We start from the raw sequence: 23671 nt of genomic DNA, 5'->3' as shown, positions 1-23671 counted from the left end.
CGGTTATACTGTGGGCTGGTAGCAAGAACAAGGTGTTTTCTGCTCTCCTCCTTGGGCTCGGGAGAGGTGTGGCTGTGGGCGAGGCAGGATTTTGGTGCCGCCATTTCCCCAGTGCAGCAGCCAGTGCCACCGGCGCTGGCAGGGGGACGGCGGCAGTCTTAGGACGGCGGCACATGGCCCGGCTCGGCTTTGGCAGCCCACCCCCAATCCTTCACCCCCAGCAGGGGCTGAGGCTGGCAGCGGTGTTTGGGAGCGAGGATGGGAGAGGAGGCTGTGAAGGGAGGAGGCAGCGTGAGGAAAGATGGGGCTGGGTGAGAGGAAAAGGCAGGTCGGTTATAAGAAAGAAGAGCAGAGATGGGATAAAAAGACAAGAGGAGGGCGGGGAAGAGGGAGAGGTGTGACTAGAGAGATGCTTTTAAAAGCGAAAGGAGAGGGGAGTAGCCCTGTCCCCGTGCCAGGGGCTAGGGGAAGGAAGCTGGCTGCTCAGGTGGGTTCACGGTCACACCTGCACGTCTCTAAAACTAAGACCGAGACATGAAATGATCCCTGAAATGCCTCGGTGGCTTCCCTGCAAAAGCAAAACCCAAACGCTGCCATTTATTCTACAGGGTCACACACACCAGTGCACACACACAAGTGGGGGTGCTTTTGAGACGGGTCTGCCTTTTGCTGTTTAAATACCTGTTGTTGCTGTCGCTCCCACTGTTCTTAGGACAATCGTTTTTCACAAGTGCACAGCAGCAAACTGAGACATTTTTGTAACCTAGCTCAGTTCCCACCCATCCTATAAATTTACCCCGAGTAAATTCTTCCCAGAGCCCCTGCCTCTTGAGGCGAGTCGTGAGTGAAAGCCTGATTTTGCCAACGTGGTGACAGTGGCGATAAGGAACACAAAACACATGATATTTTCAGTCTTTTGAAAGCTTTGAAATAGCTGCTAGCACGACAGCACCTACCTGCGTGCCGTGCGCTCCCCTCTGCACACACTGGGTCCCCCTTTGAAGGGTTCGGCTTCTGCGCCTGTGTCCTGCAGCACCGGCTGGCCCGTGGGTCACTTCTGCTTCCCAAAGTCAATGTGTGCCGTGAAGGCACTGCTCTAATGGCTGTCCCCTGTCACTGCAGGAGTATTGCCTCCGCTATGGAAAAATCAAGCATTGCTTCCTCTGGCTGGGGGAATATTTGGCACTTGTGCAGGCAGCAAGTCTGGAGGGCAAGAGGAGGAAAGCCAGCAGTGGGAGCCAAGCCTTGGCCCAGGTCCAGCCCAGCAGGAGCTCCGTTGCGAGTGCTGACGTGGTTTTTGTCTTGGCACCTTGCTTAATCCCTCCATCCCTCAGCTCCCAGCTGAGAAACTCTCCCCTTTGTGCTTCAGGCTTTGCAGGAGAGGCAGCTGCCTGTTACATGCTCTCGGTGGGATGACACACAAGGGTGAGCTGATGTCGGCTGGATACCCACCTCGTAACTGGAGAGAGCCAGAAGACATGGCGTGAGGTGGGCTGTCAGGACGTAAAAAGGTGCGTGAGAAGAAAGACAGTAGCTGCCATTGGATAAGTAAGCGTTTTACACCCACTGCGAGATAGCCCGTGAGGTGCTGGGGCATGAGATATGTGCCGTGAAACATCTGCAAAAGAGCAGTGCCGGGAATCGCAGAGCTCCTCTGTGGATTGAGCAAAAGCTGCTGGAAGCAGAAGTTGTTCTCGCATTTCCATGCTAGTGACGCAGCGGCTGGGACTCTGTCTTACAGTCCAGGTCCGACATCCGAACATGGAAATAGCTTTCCAATTCCTCTGCCCCAGGACAGGGGGAGCAGCGGCACAGGGCCCAGGGCTTTTCCAGGCACACGAGTGGGAATCAGCTGTAGTGCAAGGGCTCCAGGGGACTTTGTAGCTCAGGAGGCTTCCTTGTCTCCTCCTCTCCCCAATTTCATCTGTGCTCACTGACGCCAGCGAGGCCCCACTCGTTCCCTCTGCTCTGAGAGCTGACCTGGATCGGCCGCTTGCTTTCCCAGGCATCCCGGGCTCTCCCAGACACCGTGGTCCCCTCGCCGGCAGCTGTGGGTGGGTGTGTGCACCAGGCAGGGCACAGCTCGGTGGCACTCACGCGTGCGGCTGTGGGCAGTGCCTGCTCCTGCCCACTCACCGCTTCCTCCTCTCTCTTCCAGCCTCGCTGGGTCTGTCGTGCCAGGTCTGTAAAACGTCCTGCCTAATCGCTTTCAGCTAGTTTTAACCTACCTTGCCGTATATGTACTCAAACCAGTTCACATATAGCTTTTAGTAAGATTCATGTGACATATACTCTTCCGAAATCCTGACTTGTTGTACGAAACCTTTTCTCCTCTCCCCATTCAGCTTAACCCTATTCCCCAGATTACTGGTCCATTGCCCGCCTCTGCTAACAGCGTTAAAACATGCGGGTTACTTCCTTAGCTCACCATATGCACACACAGGCAATTTGCTAGGGAGACTCATAGTATTGCTGCTAGTACTCCAGTCTCTGCTTTCAATTACATTTTGGTAAATCCAAAACACTCCTTCCAATATTTATTTTTCTCCCTACTAATAGTACTTCTGACATGAGACCTTCTTGCATCACCTGTAGGATGCAAGTTGGCGGTAATGTGGTTTTATTTTTTTACTGCCCTGCAGTGCGTGCTTTTTTTACCTCCGTCATGTTAAGCAGAAGAGGCAGGAAATCTGACGTGTGGTGGACCAGGGTTTGTCATCCTTAGGAGCTTCAGTCAGTTCGACACTGCTGCGGTCTTGGGAGCACGAGCACAGTGTTTGAGTGGCTGGGGACAGGCTGATACTCACAAAGCTGTGATTTTCTTTGCCCCACAAGGCCTGTAGGGAAGGGTAAAGTGAGTTCAAAATTACAGGTACACATTTTACTCCAAAATAGTTTTGAACAATGACACTGTTAACTGTGTAATCATACTTCAACGGTCGTAAACTAGCATGGCAGTAGATAGTCCGTCGTCACTGTTCCCCACCGGGGACTATGCAGTAAGAGCCATGACAGTGTGCTCGTTGGAAGAGTTCTCCTACTCCTCATTTTCAAGTTGCACCCAGTGGCACAATCCCTTTGTGAGAAGCAGCACTTCACAAAGAAAAAGGCCTCTGTGAGCACCCAGCGGCCTCGCAAAGCCAAAGTGTTTTAACAAAACCCAGCTCTGATGTAGCCAGTTGTAAAAATAAATTATGTTTAATTATTGAATATGGGGGTGTGTGTATATACATATATATACACACATATATATATACACCTTGCAGACGTTACTGTTTCAGTTCTCCTGTTTAGTTCATGTTTCAGCTAAGGAGCTGTTTCAGAAATTTGCCACCTCCTGCTTGGCCTTCCTTCTTCGTTATATATAATAAGCATTTTTTGGTGTCTGATGGCGTCTAGTTCAAATACCTAGCGAGATCAAACTCGGGAGAACATAAATGGGAGCCATAAGGCACTCTATAAAATAGCCTACACCTTTCATGAACTGGAACGGATGTTTGTCAGTAATGAGGCACGGCAATTAAATGAAATAAGCCTTGGCAATAGCTCTGCCATATCTGCCTGTACAACGCTCCCTCATCAGTAACACTCCCATGGGAAATTAAATATACAGCCTGCACATTATCCAGCCTTATTGTCTGGGTGCCTGCAGCCAAGGAACCCTCAGCCCTGCCTGCAAAACAAAGCCCTTGTGGAGGGAAGGTTTTGGGCTTCCCTGAAATTTGGGTGCAAGCTCAGGAGCAGGCACTGTCCGAGTCCCTGCGACATGCCCGCCCTGGGGAGCAGGCGGCTGCAAGGGGCAGGGAGATGAAGGAGAGACCTTGGCTCTTCTCCTGCGTTCGCTCCCCTCCTGTGGGCTCTTTCACCTGCAGCAGACCTAAGCGTGGGTATAACGTGACTTAAATAATAGTAATAATAATAGTAATAGTAATCATCATCATCTTCAAAACAGTGAAAAATAGTACTGCCTTCCTAGGATGAAAAGGTCGCAACGCGGTTGACCCTTTCTCAGGAGATGACTCAGTCTAACGCTTCAAGTGAGCAGGGTGATCTTTCATTATCCTCACGGTGAGCTGTCCTGTTACTGGGGAAGTCAGGCGAGCCTGAGGAGAGCAAGGAGCGCCCTGGTGATAACGCTGGGACGAAAACTTCTCCCTGTGGCGAAACAGGCATTTTGGGGCGACCCAGTGCTTCTCAAGGATTTTTTGCATTAGTGGCCATTGTCAGCCCACAAAAATGTTGAAGAGAGTAACTATTTTGCCAGCACGCTTTTATCTGAAAGTACGAGGTGGGGACCGCTTTCCATGTCCTCCTGAAGCCTCTGCAGTCCATAGCCTAGGAACTACTCACTTGCTTTTTGTTGTCTTAATGTAGTTTTCCTTAAATTAAATGTTTACTAGACTGGAGAAAAGAAACTAGAAATGTGTGAGTGACTGGTTTCTAAATTCTTTGGCTGGGCAGGAAAAATGAACGCACAGTTGCCTTCACAGTGAATGAAATATGTTGGTTCAGCACCTCTTACTTTTTAAAGATAATTTAGCCAAATTCAGCTTCAGAGTTTTCTTTGGAAAACAAATTTTCCAAAATATTTCCCAGATGTAATCAGCATTCTCAAATCTTCTCCAAACTGTTAGACTTGAGACTGCATTTTTTTATAAACAAGACGTTTAAAAAATAAAAAAAAAATTTAAAAATTGTTAAAAAAATTGCTCAGATCTAAAAGTGATGCAACACTTCAATAATTTCTAAGACAAAAACTATTAAACAGTTTTGTGTTATTAAATATGATGGTAAGGGTGGCAACATAATATTGTACTCCAATGTAATTAAGTTCTTTCAATTTTCCCATGAAACGTAGCCGCTTCAAAGTGTATTCTCAGAAAATGCGAACTTCTCCAAGCTAGGTAAATCATGCCAGAGTGTAATAATCTCTGCATTATCCTCACTTTCATGTAATTAGGTATTTCAGAGACTTTTTTTTCAGGACTTTTCAAAAACAGAACTAGGAAAAATCAAGAAAGAGGACTGGGAATAGGGAGTTCAATAATGAAAATCTCGATTAGAACATAAGATAGATGGAAAAAAAGAATAATGAAAATAGTAAGGGAAATTAAGAACCTTTCATCTGAAGTAAAAGTAGAGATGACAATATGACTTAGAGTTTGAAGAGGAGGTGTATGCAAGGTGAAATACTACAGATACATACAACCAAGTATGGTTTAGAGATCAGTTCAGCATCTTTTCCTAAAAGAATAATGACATGAAGTTATTTAAAAATATTCATTTGATCATTATTTTCACAGTGCATATGTACAGGAAATACTAAAATGCATCTTAGTTTGGTAAAGGACTCTAGGAATAGAATTAACAGACAGAATTAGTAAAATCCAAAATCAAATCAGGTACTTAGATAATAAAAATAAGTATTACAGAGAGCTGAAATAATCTATGTGTGTATAGGGGTCTGTGTCCTCTCACTTCACTGCATTCACAACCGAGTGCTCTCCAGCGTGGTGGGAACTGCTGAGTGTCCCTCCTACGTTGTCCTTGAAAATACCTGGTATTGACAGCAGCCGGGAAAGTGGAGTGGACTTAGTAGACTGTTCTTCTGATCTGTGGTGGTAATTCCTGCAGTGCCATTGCAGAAGTCAAAAAACACCCAAATGATCAGTTGTGTAGAGAGAAAGAAAAAGAAAGAGAGAGAGAAAGAGAGAGACAAAAGGAGAAACGGCAAAAAGAGAAAGAAAATAAAGGACGAAACAAGATTTCTCTTCTCCAGCTGGGGATACTATGAACCTGAAGAGACATCCCTACCATGGAAGCTTGGGCAGATGCTCAGCTGACGTACACCAGCAGAGCTTCCCTGTCTTCGGTGGGGCTGTTCCAGCTGAGACCAGCTCTGATCTCACCCGTGACATTTACACTTCCCAATCAAGTCAAAGTTTAATACTGCAAAGAAGGAGGAATGGTAAATGCAGCTTTCAGTTACTGTGGAGGAATTAGGAGTCCTCTAAATCTGTGCCTCATCTTGGGACGTAGAGCTCGGGCCACCCTCCTCTTGGTGTGGGGTGAGAGGCATAGGAAGCGGTGTCCTCTTCTCAGCCTGGTGAGAGCCGAGTCTGAAGGATGTCTTTTGGCAGCTACTAATTAATATAGTTAGCTAGCTAACTAATTAGTTAGTTAACTACTATGCATTGCTGCTGGTCTCAGAGAAAAATGTTTGGGCTTTGTCACCAATGGAACTAGCTGTTTTGTCCTAGTCTGGAGCCCAGCAGCAAATGAAAACCCAGGCAATGTGGGTAACCAGGTGATCAGAGCCCCCAAATAAAACAGGAGCTGCTTCATCTGTGGCCTGGGATATGGAGGGGTAGTACTGCTAGCTGCTGTGAGCGGCGGTGCAGTCTCTGGACACGCTGAATTCACTAAATGAAACTCCTCTGCTGCTCATTTGTGTAGCTTCTTTCACCATGATTATCTGCTGTTGTAATCGATTGCAGTAGTATTTCTGTCCTATCTGCTGGACCCTTAAAATAACAAATAGTGTCTTGGCTACGATGACAATGGGTTATTTAAAGGAGCGTGCAGAGTTGGTGACAAAGGGGGAATTCCAAGTACAGGCAAAAACGTTTGGGATTGCTTTGTGGTTGAACAGGCAGGGGCAAAATCTGGTTAATAATATCAGATTGTAATTTTCTTTAAAAACAGATTAGGTTTTCATGACCCACAGCATTAAAGTTCTTTTTAAATAGACATCCTTATTAAAAAGGTCTCTCTGCTTGTGGCTGGATCTGTTCAGCTGAGTTGGATGATACATTATCAACATGTTGTGAGAGAACAAGCCCTTTAGTTTAAGATCTCAAAATATGAGATTTGCTTGCATCCAGGATAAGGAAGTTATTTTGCTGTTCTAGCAGAAGAAGGTCCCCATCAGAATATCCTGCCAATATCCTGTCACCAGAAGGGCCAGGTCATCACTTAAAGGCTATTCTTTCATAAATCACTGAATTTTGCCTTATGCAATTTGTTTCTTTAGAACTTCTGCTCCTTTGGGTAGGGACCATATCTCCTTAGGGCCAGGTATAATTGAATGTGCAAATACCTTCATTTTTATTTCTGCTGTATAAAACAGAAGTGCCTGTCAGCTTTTGAAAACAACTGTCTTTGCAGCTATGCTATCATGGCACACCGGTTTCATTTAACATTTTATCCAGTCTTTTTAATACAGAATGCAGCTCATTTATTTGTTACTCACTGAAATGTCATCCTGAGTACATTAACGGCACATTAAATTCCTGTCCAACTATGGTTTCACAGCACAAGGAGCGGCTCCCAGTGCAAACCTACGCCCCAATGTTCCCCAGCCCCAAGCTGGTGATTTGTGGAGTTCTCCTTTGGGTCTTTCCATGGTGACTGTGGCTGCCTAAGCCCTCTCCCAAAACTGGGTTTCCCTAACATAGGTAACATTTACCTTCAAAATTATGCTGGTTGGCTGTATAATTTAAATTTAGTCATATAATCTGAAGACACTCTTTATTGAGTTTTAAATGTTATATATACCAGTTGAAGGTGGCGATAAACTCAATTAACTAGGCTGATCTAAACCTTATTTAAATCAAATTAAGTGCATTTCTGCAGCGGTTAGCATCTATTTCATTAATTGTGATTAAATACTGCTTGGGAGTTAAATTGGTATGACTTTGAATATAGATAAAGCCAAGGGAAAACAGAACTGGCAGCTGAGCCTGAACCGGACTGGAAAGTTTGGAGTCCTTCTTTGTAGCCAGAACACCAGAGCTTTGTTTGTTTTAATTAAAACTGGGACCCTGTAGAATGTAATGGATGTTGTTTAGAAAAGCTGCCGGCTTGTTTCTGATAATTGGATTTTTCTAGCCCAGATTAATATCCTACTATGCCATTTCACTGTGTCCGAGAGGATTCCTCCAAATAATTAAAAAACGAATGCTGAAGACCGTAACCACCTCATTAAGATAAACTTACAACAACATCTTGGGTTCAAATAAGGAGTTCCTTTCTTTTTTTCTGGAACGAGGCCACAGTTTGTTTAGCCTAGCAGCGGCAAGGAACTGATTTTTTGTGTATGCAAAAAAAGCTTTTTAAGCCATTACTGCTGAATCATTGTGTCTCAAGTAACACAAAATTGGACTAGTAAGCTTTGACAGGGGTCTGCAGAAACTCATTTTGAGATGGTTACAGTGCCCAAATAATAAAAAATAGAATATATGTGAAAGTGTAAATATTTTCAGAGAACTTCTGGCACATAGTCTCACACCAAACAGAGACTGACAAACACACCTGCCAATACTTGATGCTAGAAGGAATAGCTATTCTGTTTATTCATCAAAATGATATTATTGATTTGTGGTTTATGCTTAGTATATTACATCTAGCACTGTTCGTTAAGACAAAGGATTGCTTACTATGTGATCAACTAGCATTATAATGACATCTATTTCACAAGTGCTGGTTTTTGTTAGTTTCTGCAATTTTTTCTGAAGGATTGATAGAGAAAACTTCTGATACAATTTAGCCCTAGGAAATATAAAACCCGGGAAAGGTGGCTGGCCTATCTAGGAAGAAGCTGTTGGAAAACCTCAGTGGAAAAATATTTGGGGGCTCTGGAGGAGAATGGGAGGGGCAAAAAGGTCTATGTGAGAGTTTAAAATATATATGAATATGATCAGAACTATATCAATGAGCGGGGGGGGGGGGGGGGCATCTGCAGTTGCATGTGCTTGTGCTTATCCCATACGCACGTCACCCAGGCTCTGCCGGTACTAAGGTACAAATCTAACTCTAAACCTGAGAGCAGACCGATGGCCCTTGCACATGTTGAAAACTTTGTAGGGGCTCCCCTTGCTTTGTGAGTGATGGTTTTAGACTGAAACTTATGCAGTGCATAGCTTTACTCAGAACTTCTTCCCAGGGCAAATTTCACATCAAAAGCTGTAAAATCCAGTAATGTCACATTTAGAGAGGTAAAATTTCAGTATCCACCTATAGAAATATATTATTTTAAAGCATTATTTTAAAAAATTCTTATTTCTGGCTCCAATCACCAGCAGTACCTTGTATACTAAACATAACAAATGCCACTTAAAAGAACATAAGGACAGTAGTCGTGATGTTTGTAACTCAGTAAGTACTGGCTGAAGAAAGTATCCTCGCACAGAATAGTAGAGGGCTATATTTTATTCTCAATTAGGGATGTGCATTACAGTTTTGTAGTAAGGTAGGGGTGAGAAGTTTCTTTCCGTATGACTTATCCCAGGTATTTTCTTTGGGCTACATAGTTCCACAGGATATTTTAAATAACTATTATGGAGATTTCATGTGATTGCTGAACTAGGCAGGTCCCAAAAGTGTCATAATGAGACTTGCATGTCTAAATGAGACATGCATGTCTTGATGTCTAAATGAGAGATGCAAGCTATATGCAAATTTTTACATAAATTTTATCTTAATTCCGGGGATATTTTCGTGAGATTTTCGGGGAGAAAATATTGCCTGAGAACATCTGTTTGGGGCCAGCTCAGTGAGTCAGTCTGGTGTGCTGTCTGCAGGGGTGGCAAGCGGGAGATGACTGAGGAGGAGGGTAGGAAGTGGGGCATTTTCTGGGGTGCTCCTTTCCCTGGTAAGCAGTTTTAGCTGCTGGCCATTGGTGTGGAGGAGACTTCCAGAGGCATAAGCTGTATCCATACCATTCTGTCCAGCATATTCTTTTGGATGCATCCTCCACAAATTGGTTTAGTCTTTCTGAAGCCATTTATACTTTGGCAGTCACAACATGCTGGGGGAATTAATTCTGCATTTTACATGTCGGATGTCCCTGTTTCCTGCTACTGATGTAATTCCCACTTGCCTTGTGCTCATCTGCGGAGATCCTGGGGCATCACTGCCCAGGTTTTCTCCACTTTCCTCCCAGCAGTGTTCAGGTTAAAGCACTCGCTACTCTACATACCGTGTTCATTTTCTGCACGCCAGAGTGCCGCATGCTGACAAATACCTGCCAGCAGCTATGGGTTTTGTCTTGGGAAATTCCAGGTAAACATGATCCCTCAGCCTCTCGCAGATAGCAGCTGCTACTTTCGCTCAAAGGGAATTCCCACTGACTTTGATCTGTAGGAGAGGACATCACCCCTGGTTTGCTTTGCTACAGTGAGGTAACAGACACGAGCTAAAATGTTTGTCAAGGACGTGTGATAGCAGCTACTTCACAAGCAGCAGGCCAGACTTTGCCACCACTTCCCTTAGTCATACATGCTTTGCTCTTAATGGAGTTCTTCTCTATCCACCCCAGTGAAAGCATGACCGGAGTCTGAGCCAAAAAGGCAGCAAGTAAGAACAGGACAAATACCAGTTATTTCGCTGGTATGACCTGTGGAAATCTGCAGGCATCTTGGATTTTGGCCTTTTTACCTTCTAAATTTGCTGTCTTCGGTGCACGGAAAAGCACTGAAGCTTTTAGGAGGTCTGCTTTTCATTGCATAATGAAGAAACATTATTCATTAAAGCAAAACAATTATTAGCTGTGCTTACTTTGGGCATGATGCGCTGGCCAGCTTCCTGGGCTTATTTTATGCTAGGCACTGTAGAAACTTGTAGTAAGACTGCTCACCCAAGGGAGCTTAACAAACACATCCTGAAAAGTGGATGAAACAAGAGAGGGCAGCTGGATGGGCAGGAAAAGGAAAAGGAGGGTAGCAAATACAGCATAAGGCACACCATTTCTAGTCAGTCTTGGGACACAGCCTCTTACAATCGCAGTGGCCAAAGCCGCATTGACCATTTACACTGACTCTTCCAGACTTTTAGCATCAAAGTTTTGGTATTTTGTGTCATTCAGGCCTGAGTAAGGCACAAAGGTCCTCTAAAATCATGGCATTCCCCACATTTGGGGGGTGTGTGTGTGTCAAACAGGCAGGCACTTAGGCAATACAGCAGCCTGCCTTCTAAGCATCAAGGAAAGATCTTGGGCATTGTTTAAGGGCAGGCAGGCACTTAGGCAATACAGCAGCCTGCCTTCTAAGCATCAAGGAAAGATCTTGGGCATTGTTTAAGGGCATTTTCTCTGGGCAAACATCTGATAATATTACTTAACATGGAGAAAGAACTCCTCTAATACTAGGCGTATTGAGAAAGCTCCAAAATGTCCCAGGCACTTTCAGGAGAAGACAGGCAGTCAGTGCAGAAATGGGGTTTTTCGAGTGTGTACCTTAATTCACAATTACTTGTCAGAGGTCCTTCCCTGTAGCAATACTTCTGCACAGCTGTGCTCTCAGGTGAGAAGAGTTGCTGAGTGCAAGTGCATATTTTGAACCACTCCAGTGCTGCACTGTTTATTCTCATTATATGGACAGACCCTGCCACCATGCTGTTGTTCTTGGCCTAGGAGAGCTTCAGCGGAGGCTTTGCCTCAGGTTCAACCGCCAAGGCCGCTATCCAGGGCCAGACGTAGCTGGTTGTGATGCCTGTCCCCATCCCAAGCTTGCTGTCTGACTATCAGCCAGTCACTCCGGTTTTCTGAGTCTCTGCTAAGATGGAGACAGCAGTATTTCTGTACCTCACAGTGGGGCCACCCTTTATCTCCCTGGGCATGTTCTCTTGGTCATTTTTATACAGTTTTCTACTCGGGTTGACTGGAGCAGTAGCAGCAGATGCAGCCGTGCTGCTGGTGGTCTGGCAGCCCCGGGGCTGCAGAGGGCTCAACAGCAGCACACAGAGAGGCCCACAGCAGGCATGTCGGGCAGCCCTCCTGCCCACACACCTGCCGTACGTCTGATGAGTGCCAAGCGTATACTGTGTAAGATGCACTGGGCCAGCCCTATACATTGTGGTACAAGTTTCTGAAACGCAGAAGCCCGCTGCAGGTGTTGACCAGTTTTTCTACGCTCCTAGGGTCGATGCGATTACTGGGAGATACCCTTCGATGGGCTGCGGCAGCTGCAGAGGGCTCTGGTAGCCTGTGGCTGGTTCTGCTGCACACCGACCCTCAGCTGCCGCCTGCTGAGCACCGAGGAAAAATGCAGCAGAAATTCCTGCCGGTGTTCGAGGCTTCCTCATGCGGGCACCTAAAGCCGTCACTGAGCGCCAGAATTCAAGCCGGGGCCGGGGGGAGATGCCAAACAGAATGACGTCACGGGGTTTGTCAGTGACACTCAGCCCACGTTTTCAGGTGCCCGGATAGGAACGGAGGTGCTGACCTTACAGCCGTGGCCTGAACTGCTGGCCTGTGGATGCAGCCAAGAATTCCAGAGAGTGAGAAAAATACGATGTAGTAGCAGGTCATGCCATGAGGTCACCGATATGAAGTGCTAGTGTGCTGGCTAATCACAGAAAGAGGAGGGAGCTCATGAGGAGAACTTTGAAATCATGAAGATGCCACTGCAGCATCAGCTGCAGGGAAAAAAGTTCCTCTTTCTTAAATAAATCCAATACCTACATGATATAAATAAAATTCAGTTCAAGCACAATGCACGTGTACCTTAGAAGGCTGGATTTTGTTTGGCACCATGATAACAAACTTGTTGCTGATCCTCTTAGTCATGCTGGTTTTCAACTGATGTGCATTTTGCAAAATACGCCACAGATCCTCATACTTAAAATAAAGATGATACTTATCTACCTACATCGAAACCTCTTCTAAGCAGAGCTATTTTGCCATGTATGTGTACAATGCCTAGTAAAACAGGATCTCATCATCATTTATGATGTCTGGAGGGTAGTGCCAAGTGAAAAGAAGACCTCCTTTATGGGTACCAGGTATGTTTTATTTTTAAAACAATGATGGAGGAAAAAACAAGAACAGGAAAAAAACCCAAACAAACTATGCTTGTATCTACATCTAACGAACCTCTGATGCCACCTGCTGAGGAAACACTGAAAATGAGAATGAAATCTCCAGCAGACTGCTAATTGCATTATTCTGGTTATTGATTTTTTAAAAAAATGTATATTATATAAAAACACTGAAAGGATTTTAAGAAACTTAGATGACCAACTGTGAGCATAATAAACTGGGTGTATTTTTAAATACCCAAATGATAGGACTTTCTTTTCAACCCTACTCCAGACACTAACTCCTTGTAATCAAGAAATGGTCCTATTATTCAACTTTAATTTTTTCTTTCTTCACTCCTAAATTAGCCACGCAAAAATTATCCTAAAATACATTTGCATCTTTTAATGTGGAAAGGATAGCTTATTAGCAGCACCGTGACTCCTCAAGGACATCACTTCAGCACCCAGCAATATAGAAAAATAGCCATTTCTTAACCAAACCCCATTATAGAGCACGTGCATACAACCCCAAATACAGCACTGGTCCTTTGTAATAGAAAATAGAAATAGAAAAATAGTGAGGCTGTTTTTTAATATCCTTAAAATGTTTTATGCCAGCATGAACCTGCTGATATCTGAACAGTGGTACTGTGGCACTAAAATGGAGAATCCAGGCCAATGACAATTCTTCCTGGCAGCGTATTATAAAATTATTGTGTAGTACGCAGAAACAGCTTCTTTGCTCATCATTCGCTGGTGACAGAACTTAAGCTGCAGAGAAAGCTATTAAGTCAACCTAAAAACTGCCAAGTCCCGTAAAATGTTGGGAATGCAAATCCTAACACAGAGGATATTAGAAGCCAAAGGGCTTTTTTCTCTGCATTTTGCGCACATCTATTGCATGCTGCTCACCCTGCAAATATGCACAAACACTGCTGCTCTACAGAAAAGAGAGAAAAACAAACGAAAGTGGTTTGGGTGGACAGAACATCGTTAAACAGGGGGCACAGTATTCAAAATAAAACAAAAAGAAATGGTTAACTAGGTAGATTTATCTCAAAGTAAAATACCTCCAAGGTAGGAGCTTGTTTTCATTTTGAGATACAGCACAGAAGTACAGTGTAAAACTATAACAATACAGTATTAAGATGAACCTCTGGCTGCAGCAGTAGCATTTTTTGAAACAGACATGTAACTTCACAAAGTAACAGGATAAAGATAACAAATATATCAAAGTAGTTCAGACATTAAGTTATGAGGTAGCTTTTAAAATACTTTCAGATGAGAGGGATGGAAGCAAAAAAGTATTTTTACCCAGTTACATTTACTGAAAGAAAAATAAACAAGCTGTTGATGCATTTTCTTCCTGAAAAGAAAAAAAGGACTTAGAACATTCAGGACCCTTCTCATTTAAATGTCTGAAACAAAACACAATGGAAGGCATCAACAGTTTGGAAAACAAAGGCTGTCAGTCCATCCACTGCAGACTTCCTGATCAATCCTAACCCCAGTGAGATTTAACGGGCCACACCGTTAACAGCAAAGACCACCCAACCAGTAGCAAACCGAAAACAGTTAAGCCTGACTTTATCAAACGCACAGACCTACAACACATTGTGTTCTGATGGAAACGGCACGGTAACTTGGAGGATGCTTGTTGGCCTAATTCATGAAAAGAATAAAAGAGAAGAATCTACTGAGCTTCTTAATACTCGCATCGCAAAAGAACCAATAAACTATATATTTGAGTAGTTGATGTATTTTGACATGTGATGGTTTCACTTCCAGTTGGACCTTCCTGTTACACTGGTCACTGGCTCGGGAAAATGCTCTTCCCACATCTGCCTGAACGCAGTACCACTGCGCAGACTCAGCAACAACACAAGTAAATAAACATGTGCTCACCTGATGCTCACCAGGCTGGATTTTGACTGGAAAGCAAGATAAATTGAAGTGCTTTCCACTTCATTTTTCCATCTTCGTTTCTGGGGAAGCAGAGCCGTAACTATTCCAAGTGACTTCCTAGAATCATTGAGAAGTACAAAAAAACTTCCTAAATCCTTGATCTAAAGCATAGCTCTTAGATGACCACAGTCCTATATACTCAGATACATCTCTGTACCTTACTGGCCCTGTATTGTACTGCATTTTTGCAATAGTGATGGTGTAGCAAAATAAACATTTCCAGGGCAAAATACAAGAAAGAACTTAACAAAAATGTGCATTAATACATTAAATACATTAAATAAAATGTATATTAAAATGTAGTTGAAGCTACATACACAGTTTCTTCCACGTTGCCTAGTAATATGTTATTTCCAAAATATAAAGAAGTTGGATTTTCTCAGTGTGACAAAGTTGTTCTTGAATATAGTTGACAGAAAAATCAAACGTTTAGAGCCTGTGATGAATGGACTGAACAGACACTGCGAAACTGCTGAAATGATGAGTAGTGTTTTGTTTTCCTCACAACATTCACTTCTTAAGTCAACTAATCATCAACAGTTATTTTGTAACTTGGAGAAAAGTATCTCAGATTTAGTATTTTAAACTTGCCTTATAAACCTTTATATCCATAGGTGACTAACAGATTATTTTGTTTGGAGGCTTCCCCCCCCCCCCCTTTTTAATTTTTTTTTTTTTTTTACAAATTGACAAATTTGCCTAGTCTGTGTGATATGAATGGAAGTTTCTTTGGAGGAAAGGCCATTTAAAACAAACACAGTCCAAACACATGCTTGCAGCACACAGCTGCCAAGGAGCTGGTACTAAATGTATATACTTAACATGATCTTGCTAGAAAAGCTGGCTCTCTTCCACTACTTTTTATTGCAATCCTCTGCAAACTTTATCCCAATGCTAGAGGCTGTTGTGATTCCGAAAGATATGGAAATACAACCGACGAAACAAATGAGGGAGATCAATTAGCCGAGGGAGGAGAAGTGGAAGGCAGAAGTCACTTGCAGATGATCTTATAGAAATGAGCTTACAAATCTTACTTAAACTTGTGAAGTTCCACTGATGTAAATGGCAACATTTTCCTATGTTAAATTAGACCCTATGCGAAGTTACCATCTGGTCTTTGGTTAGGTGTTGACTTGAGAAATATGGCTTGCACTTCTAAAGGACTGAAATTTCATGTATTAGCACCATAATTTCAGTTCATATTTTTAAAAACGCATCTTTTTTCTGGCATTTGAGGACTGTTCAGCAGAAGACTCTCATGTAACCTTGTTTTTAGTAGATGAAATAAAAGGTCAAAATATGCTATACGGAGCAGGCAACGTGATTCTCTGTGTCTAGGTCCCTTGCAACATAGGCAGAAAGTTGCAGTTTTTGCTTTAGACACAGCTGACATCATCTCTGCATTGTTATGTCTCTTGTATGTGCACAGCGTGATCTAGAAAGAGAGTTATAATGGAGACAATCCCACTGCAAGGCTGATAGTAAAAGCTGTGCACAAAAGAACAGTATACCGCTACGTACAGCAGAGATACATTGCGTTTCTATTTGTTGTACTTCTCAACGTGCTCAAATGATTTCCAGATGATGAGTTTTGTTAGTACAGAGTTAAAGTCGGATTTTAAATTTTGTTTAAAGGCCTCAAGGTAACCTGGGAGTAAAAATCGCCACATTTTAGAGCTGAAGTTGAAAAAAGAATCCCTACACATGTGAACAGGAGAAATTACTCTGATGGATCAGACTACTCCGATTTAGTTCAAAACCCTATTACTGGTGTTGTCAAGTAACAGAAGCTTCAGAAGAAAAGACAAATAGAACTGGTTCAGGTTAGCTGGGGCACAGGAAGTTGTCTGTTGTCTGTATTTCAGGAAATACGAAGACCTTTAGTTGTTACCCCATCCAGACATCTTATCTCTTTGCACCAACTCAGTATTCTAATGAAAGGTACTTATCTCCTGTATAAAACATTCGGGTCACCTTCTAAGAACTCTAACTTTGTGCGAAAGTTTTTCAAGCGCGTAAGAAAATGTCCTCATTTCTGAGGCTCTCACTGTCCAGCTTAATGCCTTACACATACAGAGCTTCCCCAACAAGAACAGAGATGCTGTGGTGTGCAGGTCTGATACTTCAGCCATCTGATACTTCAGCCAAGTGCCCGCGCTAGAGGCCAAGTCCCCCTTTACTCAGTTTAACACCCTACCCTCATCTAGAGTACCTTGAAGTACCTTTCCACCTCTCCATCTGTCTCCACAGGTTCAGAAGATGGACAATTTGTTCCATTACCCAGTGGAAAACTATGAGGGGACAGCTTGCTCTTCTGCAGCCAAGAGAGCCATGAGGCGAGCAACACCCCACTCTCCCTTCTCCCAGGTCACACAGAGGTGAGTGTAGCAATCGCTCAGATACGGCTTTGTGCACCCATAACCTGCTGAAATGGGTCCCCTGGACTTGAGATTACTGTATTTATCTTATCTGCTTTGCAGTCTGTTCTTATGCTGCTGCAGCAGCCAGTGCCATGACGTCAGGACACATAGGCATATCTGCGCTGGCATTCAGCTTGGCAAGTCAGGTTCAACTGGCAGTGAACTGCAGTTAGGAATTCAACAGGGTTTACACAGTCCGGCCAAGAAGCTTCATAAATACATAATTATGTTCCAGCCTCTGAAATGATGGAAACTACACCCAGTCACCACATCTAAACGTGAGGTCACAGATTTTGAAGCCTAATTCTGTGCTATTTTAAAAAACAAACAGAACTTTTGCCCGTTGTTGTAAACCTGGTCACAAACAGTTATCCACAGTAATACAGAACATTGAAACAAATGTTTTATAAACAAAATACTTTTATTAGACTAGTACATGGGTTATTTTAAATCAAGAATTACAGTTGGTATTAAACTATTGTTTCAGTTCACTGAAAGTTCACATTTCACTAAAGTCAAAGTTACTGTAGATTAACCTCAGGAGGTAATATTTATCTGAAAAAAAAAAGGTTTTTAAAAATATAGATGGAATTTCTTTTTCCTCTTTTTATTTAGTGTGTTTTGGCAATATAATTTAAACTAGATGACTTAGCTAATAGAGCATAACACTAAGCAAAACCAGTACTTAACTGGAACTGAATACAGACTGTTTTATTGATCTATTCCTGCTTCTGATGTGAAAATTATCCCATCACTACATTTATGCTTCCATTTCATTAAATATTATTTTTCATTAGGCTTTCTGTAAGAGCTCCATCCAAGAAAAACATCTTGAGTATTCAGAGATACTCCAGATACCTAATCCAGCTTATTGGGTAACTGCTTCTAAGAAGACCCCTAGACAGAGAAACCCCTTCTATTGTTTCTTCTTGTTGTATAGAAGCATGGTAACACTATTGCCCTATCTGGACACTGGTAGTCACATCCAGCCTGGTACAGTACTCAGCAAGGGAAAAAATATACTTGGGTGCAGCCTCTACAGACCACACTATCACCTGAGTGTTCAGTTACAGTGGTTTTTCATAGATTCATAGATTTAAGAAAACGACTGGCCACATGCAAAACAAAGAACAGTCTCTTCTAAAACAAGAGACCCTTTATACAATAAGCAGGCTCAGCATCTCACTTCAGAATGATGCAGTGGCAAGAGAATAGGAGCCTCAACCTACATTAAAAAATGGTAACCTGGCATATGTATGTCCTTCAAGCCCACGGAAAGAATTGTGAATTATTACTATTTGTTATTTTAAATCTCAGCTGTATCAGAAACCTCATTCTGACCTAGGTTCTTACCCCGATGTTGTGCAAACAATGCAGAGTTATACTGCAGCTCCTTTGGGATGCTGTTGTAAGCAAAGTTGTTGCTTTTGTATCAGACAGTACGGTTAAAACAAATTACTTCAAATACATTATCTTTTCAGGGATCCATCTAACCTTTTGGATACATTTCTGTTTTTACACAATATTCCTCATAGGCTCAATGATCTTTATTATTTTTCTCTCAATCCTTGTTATAAGGAATGTTATTAGCAACACTTTGCTCATCAGCTAAACCAGTGACTGTTTTCATGCTCTTCTAATGCAAAATAAAATCTTAACTTGGGCCTCTTACTTCAGTAACAAAGGTGTGTTAAGTCAGTCCCACTGCCTCATGTTACATGTGGCAACTTACTATGCCATTGGATCATTTGTACCATACCATTGGAATTGGATCATTTTTAGCACATGCCCATTTCCTCAAAGGTACAGGTGGGGCCTGCCTCTGTTCTCTTCATTGATCCTGATGTCTCAAAGGTCTTGGCTAGATAACATGAAGAACCTGGACTGCTTTACCTTTTTTAAGGATGAAAGGGGTTCAAACTTTAATGAGTATTTCCTTTTTTTCTTCCCCTCAATTTAGGGGCAACATATTTTGATGCAATCTAAACTCTTTGCCAGATAATTTAACCCAGATCAGTAACAGCCTCCTCTAAACTGAATCTGTCATCCTACGCAAGGCTTAACTACATTAACTTAAATTCATGTCAAGTTAAACAAAGGAACGTTTCTTGTATAGAGGATTCCTTCTACACACCCATTTCCTCATAGGCTTCTGTACTTTTTGCTGATCTTTTATTGCTGCCCACATGCCAGACACTCTTCTGTCAGCACCTCAATATCCCCATTCTCAAAAGATTTGTCATGGATTTACTCTAAAATATAAAATTTATTCTAAAATATAAAATATATGACCATATATTGATTGCCGATATATATGGTCAGATAGTCAGCCCAATGTATAGATAGCAAATAGGTTTTGAAAAACACAGGTTTTCCAACAAGTGCTTACATTTCCATTTAATATGTGAATACTTTCCCATTATATAGTAAGAATATGAAGTACAGAAAAATTAAATTATTAAGATAATGATCCGGTAAAGAGAAATCTTAGTGTTCTAGAGAGTCATCTCCTGCATCTAGTGGAAATAGCACATACACATTATAAAGTTGTACACAGTACCGTGATACATATGACATAATTTTCCAATTTCCTGGAAGAGAGTCATGAAAGCCATTTACAAACAACCAGCTCATATTTTCTCCAGAGTAAATCACATGAAATACATGTAGAAACTGGAGTAAGGAGGGATTGTATAGCAGTGCCATTAAAACAGTCAAAAAAGCACTGATCCTGCAGTCAAATCTGAGTAGTCATACACCTGAGCAAGACCAAGAACAGTTTCTCCAAAAAGTCTGATCAAAATTCACTAATAAAATCAGACAGAACAGTAATATTAGCTTTTAAAGAGTCTGACAGTACAGTAAGAAGACCATTGAAAATATCCCTGTTTTATCAATTACATTCCAACAAAAATCATAATCTGAATTACAAGTATACTGCATCTGCATAAGCACCAAGATAATATAAAGTAAAAACTTATCCATCACGTCCCTCTGATAAATGGTCCCCTATGCAAATTTTAATGTACATTTAAGTACTTTTGGCAAGAGGTACAGATTCCATAAAAGAAAAGTCACTGCAAAGTCTGAAAAAAATTCTAAAACTTGAAAAAAGATCAAAGGTAGAGCATTTTCTAATGATCTGATACATAATAAATTCTGTCAATGAATTCTGGTTTTAGAAATAGCAAAATTCACTCCAGTTCCTGAGATAAACTGCAGATCAATTGTGAAGATTTACCAGATTGTACCACACTCTCTTTCTCACCTGCTTTTACACACTGCAAACAAGGTTTGAACTGAAGCTTCTGCTAAACTCACAAGTCAGCAAAGCATGTGAAAGATCAAAACATCCAAATTTTCTTTTCCACTATAAAAACAAGAGACTGGCAACTTAGGTCAGAGACAGCTACACTTTAGCCACAGTCCGTCAAAATAATTTCCAGACAGAGGCAGTTGTTTTGAATTAACTGCACTTGCACCTTTTAAATTAATCTAATTCTTTGTTTCTGTCCTGTTTTCACTGACAACTGTGCTCTTACCCATCCATCTGCTGTTTAAGAAAGCATACCATACACGAGGTCAAAATCCTAGGGTCAAATTTTTTAAAAGAGCGTGAGTCACCTAACAGCTCAGCACGTCTCTGATTGTATGCTGGAACCATCAATGTGCTTCGTTACTACTAGCCATATGGTCAGTTCCTAACTTAGCATTAATTTTGTGCTCCATCTTCTGTAACACTGCTGGAAGATCCAGAACAGAAGAAATAATATAGTGAGGTACTGGGGAGGTATCTACTGGGGTAGTCATTGCTTTGTTTAACCAGACAGTTGCCTTCAAGCCAGCATTCAGGCCTCCTTGAATATCTGTATCTAGAGAGTCACCAACCATAACACACTCTGCGGGCTGCACCCCCAGGAGATCGCAACAGTAATGAAAAATGGATGGCGCCGGTTTCTCTTCTTTCTGCTCTCCTCCCACCACGATGGCATCGAAGTAGGGCTGACAGGCGCACGCTTCGATCTTCTCCCTCTGCGTCTGTTTGTCGCCGTTCGTTAAGAGCAGCAAGCGGACGCCTTTCCGCAGCTCGGTGAGCATGCCCCGCGTGTCCTCGGCCAGGGTGAGGTGCTGGAGGCGGGTCGTTTTCCACAGGAAATAGCACTCGGCGGCCAGGTTTCGGTTCGCCTCCCCGCCGATCGTCTCCTGGATCGCCTCCTCCCAGTGCGAAATCCGCAGGTCGGTGATGCACATCTTGGCGGGATCGTGACACTCCTTGAGAAGCTTGGCCTGGACCTTGTCGCAAATGACACGGGCTTCTCCCTCACCGTAGTGGTGCTTCGACTGCAGGGCGCTTACCACCTTTAACAGACAAGAGGCCCTCAGCCCTGCGCGACACGCAGGGAGCCCGGCGCCGCGCACCCCCCTCGCTCCCAGCGCCGCGCCGCCTCCCTCAGCGGCCCCCGAGGGGCCTCCGGCTGCGCGGCAGTGCCGGGCAGGCGGGGAAAGGGACGGCAGGAAGGGGTTAGAATCCTGCGCGGCAGGGCCGGGAGGGCCCGCGGCCGCAGGCCCGTGCCGGAGGGCGGTGAGGGGACAAGGGCAGTACCTCCTCGATGGCGCGCCGCCCGGCCGCCGCCGTGTCGACCAGCGTGTTGTCCAAGTCGAAGAAGACCGCCTTGACGCCGTGCACCCCCATGGCGCCGCCTCTCGCCAGAGCCGCCCCGCTCTAACGGCCGCGCCGCCAGGGCGGAGGGGAGCGCCCCGACCGCCGCCCAGCCGCCCGCGCCGGGCCACAGCGGGGCGGGGCGGGCCGCGCCTCCTGCCCCGCCCCTCGCCGGCGCGGGGAGGGGCCTCGCAGGCCGCTGCGTCAGGGCCGTGCGGCGGGCGGCTGAGGCGGGGAGAGCGGCTGCCCCGTCCCGCCGCCGTAGACGCGGGGCTGCGGTGGAGCCCCGCATGCCCGGGTGCCGCGGGGCGTCCCGCCGGGAGAAGGGGGTTGGAATCACGCAGGGCCCGGGAGCGGGGCTGCGAGGAGACCCCGCCCGGATCCCCGGGGAGAAGGGCCGCGAGGGGAGCTCCCGTGCCCCCGCCAGCCGCGGTGTCCCGCGCGTCTGCTGCCGCGCCGGCCGCGGGGCGGGGTGCGGTACGCGAGGGGAAGGGGAGCCGTGGCGGCGGCTGCCGAGCCGGGGAGGAGGAGGAGGCGCCTGCCTGAGGAGGGAGGGGTGAGCGGGAGCGGGGCCTGTGGAAAGCGGCGGTGGGCGGGGCCGCTCCTTTGGTTTTGGGTTTTTTTTTTTCTTGGGTTTTTTTCTGTTTTTCCTTCTTCTGTTGAGGAACGCGTTCTGGGTGAGGCAGCCGAGGGCTGGCATCTGATCTGAAAGTATCTGCTGAAACGCTGCCAGGGGACGGCTCTGCCGAGGGCGGACTTCCCCCCGCAGCGTTCCCGCCCGGCAGCGGCTGCGCGGCGGCCCCCGCGGCTTTTCCTGCCCGCTCCGGCCGGCAGCGCCGGCTCCGCTGCCTGTGCCGTCCCTGGGGCTCGCTGCCTGCCGTGGCCGCGGCTGCCGTCACAGGCGAAGCCAGCTGCTGCCCTGACGCAACGTCGGCACGGAGTCCTCACGCGGTGCGGCTGCGTGGCGCCCAGAGGTGCCGAAGTCCGCGGGTTTGCGCTCCGGAGCGTTCCTTGAGCAGGCGTTGGTGAAAGGGGACCTGCAGGGAGGAGGGGGAGGAGGACAGAGGCGCCAGAGATGCGGTTCGGTTCGGCGTCAGGCACGACGTCATTCGCGGCTCCGCTGTTGCCTTCTGGAGCGTGTCCTCCCGCAGAGTCACCTGCGGGCGAAGCAAGCCACGGCCCCTTCCGCCACACCGGGGTGATTTGTTCGTGATAAAGTCAGAGCCAATGACCCCACTATAAATACTTCGGTATTTGGGGAACTGGTATGATATTAGAATATTTGAAATTCTAACGGTCAGTATTTTCTAGAGCAGATGAATCCGAAAGGCATTCGGATGAAGGCCTGAAGGGCATGAGCAGGTTTTACAGGTGTGGGTACCAACTGCTCTTTCAGAATAGATCATTTTCCCCAGGGTGAAATTTAACTTGATTGCTCAAGTAATGTTCCTGTTGTTCTCTGACAACATGTTTTGATAAACACTGTATCTTGTCTTTATCAGCCAGCAAGCAAATTGTGTTGATTTGGTTTCTGTTAATACTGCTAATGTTGATTAGACATTAATAGTTAAATATGATTTGCAAAGCGGGAGGAAACTTTGTGTCTTACCAGAGAAACTGGAGGTTCACTCCAGGCCACTTGCAGTTCTGAAAACTGCACCTTTGATAGCAATCCCCATGTCTGATAAGAGATGTTGGGTCACACATGAGGCCAAAAAAAATCGTGCCAAAGAGCTCGGCAAGTAAAACTACAGAAGGCAGACATTTAAGGAGAGGGAGGGAATCTGAGAAGAAACAGACATGGGTAAGGATCCTGTAGCTAAGGAGA

At 44.6% G+C, this 23671-nt stretch overlaps 2 protein-coding genes across 2 annotated transcripts in view; one reads left to right on the top strand and one right to left on the bottom strand.

The window, feature by feature from the left end:
* Nucleotides 1-18940: 18940 nt before the first annotated feature.
* On the bottom strand, nucleotides 18941-22009 carry NANP (N-acetylneuraminic acid phosphatase). The gene is made up of 2 exons (XM_075496087.1): nucleotides 21787-22009; nucleotides 18941-21542 (listed from the first exon to the last, which is right to left on the bottom strand). The coding sequence occupies exons 1-2, from the start codon at nucleotides 21874-21876 to the stop codon at nucleotides 20847-20849; spliced, it is 786 nt and encodes a 261-aa protein (XP_075352202.1). The 5' UTR covers nucleotides 21877-22009; the 3' UTR covers nucleotides 18941-20846.
* Nucleotides 22010-22079: 70 nt separating this feature from the next.
* EIF2AK2 (eukaryotic translation initiation factor 2 alpha kinase 2) overlaps nucleotides 22080-23671 on the top strand; it is a 22010-nt gene continuing 20418 nt past the window's right edge. Inside the window, exon 1 of the mRNA XM_075496081.1 lies at nucleotides 22080-22320. The gene's annotated coding sequence lies outside the window, so the exon portion shown is untranslated. The remainder of the gene's footprint in view (nucleotides 22321-23671) is intronic.

Source organism: Mycteria americana, chromosome 3 (assembly GCF_035582795.1).
Source record: "Mycteria americana isolate JAX WOST 10 ecotype Jacksonville Zoo and Gardens chromosome 3, USCA_MyAme_1.0, whole genome shotgun sequence".
Lineage (NCBI taxonomy): Eukaryota > Metazoa > Chordata > Aves > Ciconiiformes > Ciconiidae > Mycteria > Mycteria americana.
The sequence above is the reverse complement of the archived record's forward strand: the minus strand, read 5'-3'. Positions and strand labels throughout refer to the sequence as shown.

Bases quoted from the DNA above. Each gene is read 5' to 3' on its own strand.
- NANP (XM_075496087.1), bottom strand. From the start codon at position 21,876: ATGGGGGTGCACGGCGTCAAGGCGGTCTTCTTCGACTTGGACAACACG. The intron at 21,543-21,786 runs GTACTGCCCTTG...TGTCTGTTAAAG, and splicing joins GGCGGCGCGCCATCGAGGAG to GTGGTAAGCGCCCTGCAGTC.